The sequence below is a fragment of the Malurus melanocephalus genome, unplaced genomic scaffold (genome assembly GCF_030028575.1).
Source record: "Malurus melanocephalus ecotype Western Australia unplaced genomic scaffold, MMel_1.1 scaffold_427, whole genome shotgun sequence".
NCBI classification, from domain to species: Eukaryota; Metazoa; Chordata; class Aves; order Passeriformes; family Maluridae; genus Malurus; species Malurus melanocephalus.
The window spans coordinates 561,902-570,587 of NW_026623659.1; the positions used below are offsets into that span (position 1 = coordinate 561,902).

Here is an 8,686-nt window from a genome sequence, read left to right on the forward strand (position 1 = left end):
GGGCCCCCCCCGTCCCCGCGGCCCGTCCCGCCCTCACCTGCCAGCGCCAGGATCTGGGCCTTGTGCAGCAGCAAGCGGTCGCCCCACTCTCCGGGGCTCTCCTCGTCCTCGTCCGCCGCCTCCTCGGGGTTGCGGTACACGGTGTAGACCTTCTGGTTGTCGAAGTCCTGCTGGGACGTGGGGCTGAAGTCCCGCACTCGGGACACGGGCAGCGCGTAGCACACGTTGTCCTCCAGGAAGCGCACGAACGCGTACATGGTGCGGGGCGGCCGCGCTGCTCCGCGCCCGCCGCCGTATTGTTCGTGCCGCCGCCTCTGCGCTCGGCTGAGCGGGCCTGGCCGCGCCGCCCGCCGGGCCCCAGACGGAGCCGGCCAGGCGCGAGCAATCCAGCGCGGAGCGACGCGAGCGGGGAGCGGGGAGCGGGGCGGGCCCGGGCGGGGGGAGCGGGAGATGGAGATGGAGATGGAGATGGAGATGGAGATGGAGATGGAGATGGAGATGGAGCGGCCCCGGCCCCGCTCGGTGCCCAACGCGCACAAAACGCCCCGCCCGCGGGCCCTCACGGCTCTGCCACCCCGGGTGGAGCTGCCCCCGGAGGGCACGCAGCCCGCCCTGCCCCGTGCCAAGGGCGCGGATCCCGGCTCCCARATGCCGACCCTCGGAAAGCGGCGGGGCCTTTGCTCAAACTCGGCCTCGGGAAGCTCTTTCTGCCCCCGAGTTGAAAACTCCGTTCACCTGTGCYGCAGAAATAGGTTTTGTTCCAGAGAATCTCGGAGTGGTCAATGTTGGAAGAGACCTTAACGATGATCCCGTTCCAGCCCTGTTGCCATGGGCAGGGACAMTTTCCCCTGGAGCAGTTTRYTCASAGCCCCATCCAGCCTGGCCTTGAGCACTGCCAGGGATGGGGCATCCATGACTTTYCTGGACAACCTGTGCCAGGTCTTCCCCACCCTCACGGTGAAGAATTTTTTTTCCTAGTAACGTATCTGAACGTACTTTTCTTTCAATTTGAAGCTTTGGGTCTTGTCCAGTTACTGCATGTTCCTGAAAAAGCTTTTCTCCTTCTTTCCTCGTAAGTTCTCTTCAGGCACTGCAAGGTCACAATTAGGTCACCCTGAAGCCTTCTCCAGGCTGAACAATCCCAATTCGCTCAGTTTTTCGTCATTCCATCCCTCTGATTTTGGTGGTCACCTCTGGAGGGTAAACTGACCTCCCAGCTCTTAAAGGAGTGAGACACAGGGGGATTTATTGCAAGGGTTGGGACAGAGCCAGTGAGTGCAGGGAAAATGGGCAGGAGTGACCTGTGSAAGGAGAGCAGATCCTCCTGGCCAGACACAACACAGAACCCCACACTCATCTGCCACTTGGCAACAGGACCTGAGCATCAGATTTTACATGAAGGTCCTCATGGTAATGCAGAGCCACCTGCACTCCATCATTCCATACCCTGGGGAGAGCTGGAAGAGCACAAAGCTTCTCCATCCTCTCCCAAAAGATCACAGGGAGCTGAAAAATGCTATGAGGGTGTGTCAGAACATGGTTTGGTGACGACACAATTTTTAGCACAAATTCCCAAACTTTTGGAGGCGCTCAAGATAAAAGACCAGAGGACTTGATGGTTTTGAGCATCATGTATGGAAAGAGTATTGTGGCAGCACTGCATATGGTTCAGAACAAACTGATACCGCTGTTTCTAGTCCTGAGCTCTGTTTTACCCAACCAAACTCAGGAACAGAACAATCATATGTGGAGAACTACTTTAAGTAAAAATACAAAACCACAAACCACCAAAGAATCAGTACAAGAGAGGGGCATCACCAGTTTTCTGTTTGCAAAACACCAACACARAATGAAACCAAAATATATTGTCTTTTCTGGTTTTCATATCCCCAAACATTTGCAGTACTATCTGTACCCATTGCACTGAGTAAAACCACACTGAACTTGTTTTTCCTAGTTGTCTTTTATGGATTTCCTCATACATGGGGACAGACCACAAGCTGCAAAACATGAAATTGAGTTTTGGCYGAGCACTGACTCAGGCTCCCAGAAACTTGTGGAGTTTCCACCYTTGGAGATAACWSTAAARCATYTGMACATGGTYCTGGGCAGGGGCTGGATAAGGGGAGCTCCTGGGGCCTCTTCCAGCCTCAGCCATTCTGTGAAAATGCCAGAAACTTTTGGTTGTGCCCAGCAGAAATCTGTCTGTCTTGAACAGCACATGRAAACAAGGAATCCATACAGGTGTAGTTAAACTAATGTAAGTATTTCAGCAACAAGCTGTAAACTTCCCATACAGTAATGGCAGCTTTATTATTTTAGCAATTACAGAGTTTTGCAAATACTTCMGTTTAAGATTGGGGGTTTAAATGGCAGTACTTTATGTTAACAATAAAGTATTGCCAGACTGGTGTGTAATTACAGGCAAATATAAGTCTGCTACAAAGTATGGATGACAAATGTATTCTGGTAGCAAGTCTGCAAGGGAAATGAAATTCCAGCAAGGATTGTGTTGCTGATCAAACAATAACAGCTACTGTAGCACTTCTGTTTCTACCTCGTGTTACAGTGGGGTACAGGGAGCTGCAGGGAGATGACAGGACAGGCTGATTGCTGGAATTACTCCATGGACACTGTTAAAATTACATGAAGGATGGTTTTGTCCTATTGAGTTCRGTGGCCAGTGAGGGATTGGGTGCACTGCCTCCTGCCAGGATTGTATTCCCTCCACGGCTGAATTCTATTAGTGGCATGTAAGGCTGCTGTCCAGGGAAAGGAACTCAGGAAAATGGTAAAASTGGAAATAATGGGAAACAAAGAGAAGCTCAAGACTCAAAAATTAGATTGAGTTAGAAGGGGAAAGATCTCTTTGGGTACCAAGGAGCCCTGGGTACTTTGTCCCAGTGGAAAAAAAGGTCAAAAGTCTTCATGTGAAGGCGACTAGCACAATAGTGGGGGATTTGTTCGTTTGTTTGTTTGGGATTTYTTTGGGGAAAAGGAACACTCTAAACTGACGTTCACAATATTTTACATTTGAATGTTCAATTACAGCAAAGATTGTAAAGATCTTTGTATCAGCAGCAAAAAAATAAAAGGTCTCAAATCCTTTAGAGAGGCGGATTCACAGTTCTCCACTGAAGGACATTTTTGGGAACAGATAAGGGTCAGGATGATAAATGCATGTTTACTTTTGGTCCCTTGCACACACGTTGAGCCAGAAGGCATTATWATGCTAAAGAATTAATAATGATCCCATACATTTCTCTTATGCCTACAAGGAACAGTGTTAATTTCTGGCTTTAAAATCTATAAATAATCTACACTGGTTAGCTGTGAAGCTGAGGRAAAATCCATTAAAGCACGGAATGAAACACAAGTCACTTGTCACTCCTGTCGTTTGGACCTGTCCCATTTCTACTAATGGTTAGCCAGCTGCTTTAACACAGAGTTGAGCTTGAGGTTTAAAGGTGCAGAGCTACTTTAAAGGTGTRGATTTTCAAACTCATTGTTAAGGGAATTACTGGAACCTCACTGGATTTTTWAATCCTCGAGCCAGTCCAACATTTTGGAAACAACACAGCCCTGCTGAGAAGTGAATTGTTGTACTTTCAAAATGCAAATGAAGCCTCAGCTTAGAAAGTAATACTGTCACTCCAAGAGTGGAGAAACCACAAAGCACAGTCCCAGCCCTTGTGGGACTCCTGAGTGGCTCTTTCTTGGAATGCTACTTGTATTTTGCTGGTGTTACTTTTCTTGAAAAGTAAAAAAGTGTTCAAGAAAAAGCTGATGCCTGCAGTTTTGATGTACACTCTGTGCTTTCACTTAAAGATACAAAATGAAAACCTAATAGTTCCAGTAAAAGTTATGCAGGTACTAAACCACTTCTCACAGCAAAGCATTGGAATTAGGCTCATCATTCACATTATTCCATATTTAGTACCAGGTTTTCAAAGGACACCATATTGACTTGAAATGTACTAATGAAGAAATTCCCGTTTTCTTTCACTGTTCCAGTGGAGATGCTTCACTCCCACCTGACTATTGAGCAGTAACCATACATTGGACTACTGCAAGGAGCCCCTACACATTGAGTATGTGGTTTAGAAAACCATTGTTCCCTTAGGAATTTATTTATCCTCCAAGTAGTGCATTTCTGACACAATTGTTTTCAAGTGCAAAAATACCTTCTTTCCTTCAGGAAAGATACAGTCACAATTTTTTAGGTAACAGCATATTGTAACAATGGCATTTAAAGTCAAGCAGGTTAAAGAAGAGCTCAACAGTGCACAAGAACTGAAGACTGTTCAAGGGTTTATGTACATTCAGGTACACAGTATACTCACAATCTGGTTGATTTTTACCAACAATATGATCAATAGATGGTCAGAAGATACCTCCATTCYATGGTTTGCATTTTTCATCTTACAATAAAGTACAAGATAAAGTCATTTCAATGTAAAAAAATGAATCTTCCTCTGAACAAAGTCATGTACAGCTTCTAGGTGTTTTGAGGGAGAGAGTGTCTGGAAGGAGGGAATCTGTTATCCAGATGGAGCAGGGTAAGCATTCCAGAGRGTTGTTCCCCTTTATGATTTAAAATAAATTTTAACTCTCAAGACACTGTTGTCACCCTGTGCTTTCAGCATCACAGTGATTACATAAAAAAATCCAAACAAAAAAAAAGAGGTCCCGTTCCTGTGTGATCCTAGAAGAYGGATGAGAAAATATTTGTGTCCATATATAATCTCCAAAGCACTCCATTACCAAGAGAATAGTATGGGAACCTAGATTACACAGATAAATTCTGAAGATTTAATCTTTTGAAATCTATGGCCTTAAACCATCCTCAGTCCCAATTCCTCAGTGATGTAACTTTTCTCAGAGCTGAGAATAATACTCAATCATCTTTTACAGTAAACTCTCACACCCTCACAGAATATTCTTTCAAAGAAATGAAACCCAAGGAACACTTTATGGATCCATTCACATAGGAGACACTTATTTCCCAGCTGGTGTATTCTGTAGCACGAAAAGGTAACGATTAAGCCAAAGCAACCACAGGAGAAGGCACTTTTCTCACTGTTAATGACTGGCTGGAGAAACYGAGGGCCAAAGAAAAAGCCAGACAGTCATTAACTGCTGAAAATTCTTGACCTAAARGTCATTATTACTATTATAAAATTGGAAAATGAAAAAGTAATTATTTTCTTTGGGTTTTTATGTRTATTAAAAATATAAAATTTCAGTGTCTGTTGCTGTGGCTACTGGTCTGTAAGGTACTTATCTTCCCCATTCTGGCAGGCTATGCAACGGATAGATCTGGGACTGGCAACCCTTCAGGAACGTGTGCCAGGCTGTATTTTCCTTTTCCAAATTACAGGTTAAAYGTGCCCACAGAAAGTCAACAGGAAGCAGGAGACGCTGCCAGTCRGCACCATCTCTCCTCGGTGTGAGCAGCAATCCCCCTGCTCTCCCCAGCCCCGGGCACAGCGGGAGCCAGGAGCTGCCTTGTCTGGGAGCCATGAGTGACTCTCAAACGTTGTGGTTTTCAGCTCCTACCCTGATGTGCACCATTCCAAATCCTGCTAAACACCATCTTCTGTGCACTGTGCTGCTTTCCATGYTATAAAGTTCTTGCCTGAGAGGAAAGCAGGAAAGGCTCTCTGAGAGCTGCCTCGTGCATGGGCTCACCTGTGAAACGCGTCCTTCAGGTGCCATTGCCACCATCTGCAAGAGCTGCTCTAGACACGACATTGCTCTTGCAGCCCCGATGATCTTTACTGCTACTCTCATCCACTGATGGCTTCAGCCTATGTATTTTCACTCTAACTGGAAATTTTATTTGAGATTTGCCCTTTCCTTTTATAAACCAGACTTTCCCCTGGCTTTTGACAGACATTTGACTAATATGACTCTAAAAGTAGCTTTACATACATAGATTTTGCACTGCCACAAGAATTTGATTCCTTTGGTACGTCAGATGAAAAAGTGACTTTGTTTTGGTAAAAACTAAAGTCTTTTTGTAACCTTTGGGCTTCAGTGTAAAATATCATTGCTAGACAGTGCCTGTGATTGTGTTATGGTTTAGACAGATCCTCTTGAGTAAGACGGTATTAATGACCCTTTTTCATAATATTTTCCTTTTGGCTTTCTATTTTCACATCCATGCAGTACTGTTCTGTCTTGAACCAGCATTTATGTCTCATACTGACAGGGAAAACGATCCTGCAGCTCTTTTCTGCAGAGACCTATTCTACTTGAGAGGTTCACACAAGTAACGTGGGATAGACACAGAAARAAAGGAGGTCAGATACTAAAAATGYAGGACCGCATTTTTTTCCAGAAAGATACCTTTACATGCTCCCACTTTCATTTAGAAATCTGATTTTAGCAAGAATCTGAACAGGCTCCAGAGATGGTTCTTGCTGGTTTGGAAGGTTCTGGACAATGAGCAGCCACAAGAATGGGACTAAGTGAAGGCAGAGTCAAAACTGCTTAAATAGATGTTTTCACAAGGCAGTGCTTTTTATTCATACTCCTGTCATATTCCTTCTAATCCCTTTCAAGGCTGGTCATATTTCAGTATAAAGTGAGTTTTTAGAAAATGTYCCCAGCATTTAGTGCTCACATCTCACTACTTCAGAAGGTACAGTTTTCTACCTCTAATGGAAGTCTCGATCAGAGACGGACCAGCTGCTCTTCTGAAGAACATCCACTAATGTGAGCAGATAAAATCCTGTTGTGGAAGGTGAAAAGGAGATAACAGAGCAAGAATAATCCTTGGAATATTTCAGAAAAGTGCCTTCCTCAGCTGTGTATTATTAATAATCATGTTTAAATTAAAAGAACAGAAAATGAATGCTGAAACTGCTGGCAAGTGGAAGTGCTCACTGATCTAAAATCCTTCACTGTGCTCTCTGAACCTCTCCACTCTAAAACCAGGCATCTTTATCACTTATGAGTTACAAATGAAGCTGTATCTGGTCTGTTCTGGGAGGTGAATTAAAAAAAACAAAACAACAATGCACAAGGAAATGTGAACTGGAAGGAGCTGCTGTAACCCAGCTCCCAGAAATTCATACCAGGGGGTAATTGTGATAGACCCCTCCAAGAATTCTAGATTTTCAAAGCAGAGTAACTCCTTTCATCTCACACAGCATATGATTGATGAATGATTGGCATTTATCTTTGTCCCACTTACAAGGAAGGTGTTCCCTCAAAACAGAAAATGGCATAGGAAACTGATAATCCAAGAAGTGTTTGAAACCTCAAGGGACTTCTTGCTTTGCTGGTCTTTTCCACAAAAGCCTGAGCAACATCTATTGTGCAATAATATTTAACATTCAGGGGAATCAGGATCTTTTTTAAAGTGTGATCAGAAAGAAGGGCCCTTCCAAGGCTGTCCCAGAATTCCTCATAACAAAGAAAGCTTTGTTTTATAAAGAAATACCTTGCACTGGAATACCCCAGGGAAACCAGTTTGGGTTTTTTTTAAACAAAGACGGGAATGTTCGAGTTTGAGGTTYCCTTTAAGTACTCTTCTAACATGAATATTTTTAAGGATGCTCTATCAAGTTCATGCATGAAATGTCACCCAGCCGTTAGTATATTTCTATGCAAATACAGCTGTGAAAGCTAATAACCGAAATCTGCATTTTTTCCACATTTCCAGCATATTAAGCAACTTCTCATTCTTTCCTGTTTTGYAACTCACATTAGCCTCTTGTATCAATAAAATAAAGCTCAGTTTATATTGCTTCCTGCTTGAATTCTCTGCAAACATCAAAGCTGGACATTTGAATAAGCAATTTAATGTATACATTTTTATTCAGTTCAGTATACTGATTTTCTCCTGGTAGGAATAAGAATTCTGCAAGACGACTGCAGTGAAACACACCATTCAGAATATGAATTGGAATATTCTTGCAATGCTTTTCAGTGAGGATGGTGTGATATTGAGATTAGATCCTGCATATAATCAGATTTTGATGCTTGTACACACAGTCTGGTGTTTCTTTCCCTTTACAAGGTTTGTATGCAAAAACACTGCGATCCAATATTTGGAACATGCACTGTCTGCAGATACTACACAGCCCAAACTGATGAAAAAATAATGTCAAGGAAAATAAGAAACTGTCTGGGGCACTGCAGCCTACAAACTTTGCTAAATTCATCAGAATTACTATTCTGAGGACAGAAAATATTGCAAAACCGGTCCTTCCAGAACAGCAAGAGCAGACAGGGCTTGTGTCCATCCCTATATTAAATCTTGGACTAAAGATTGACTCTTTGGGAGCTGCAAATATTTCTATAATCTTTCAAATGCTCTGATATGATACATGCAGAGTTTCTTCCAAATGGCCTGTATTTTCCAAATTCCTTCTCATATTATTTACCAGTACATATAAGAGGTAATAAAATAGAAAAGATAAGATAGGTGGGGATTTTATTAGAAGCAAAAGGTGGCACTACTGAGAATATATCACAGTATTTGGGGAGCATAAATATAAAGCATTCCTTCGAGTTTTATCCAGAAATGCAAGAGAGGAAAGACCACAAAGCAAAGGAAGTCTGAATTTTGTTTAAGGGCTAAAAGGAACCAGCTCAAGATTCTGCTTCAAATAGTTAACTGATTGGGAAATAAGCTAATAATGCTTTAGATAAATTTTCACTGAGGAAAGTTATG

General features: G+C 43.2%; 1 protein-coding gene across 2 annotated transcripts in view; it reads right to left on the reverse strand.

Annotated features, from left to right (window-relative positions):
- Positions 1 to 323, reverse strand: part of BEND5 (BEN domain containing 5) — a 31,993-nt gene extending 31,670 nt beyond the window's left edge. For both annotated transcript variants that reach the window (XM_057379948.1, XM_057379947.1), the window contains exon 1: positions 38 to 323. In XM_057379948.1, the coding sequence (XP_057235931.1) occupies positions 38 to 257 (220 nt within the window). In that variant the 5' untranslated portion in view covers positions 258 to 323. The remainder of the gene's footprint in view (positions 1 to 37) is intronic.
- Positions 324 to 8,686: the final 8,363 nt, after the last annotated feature.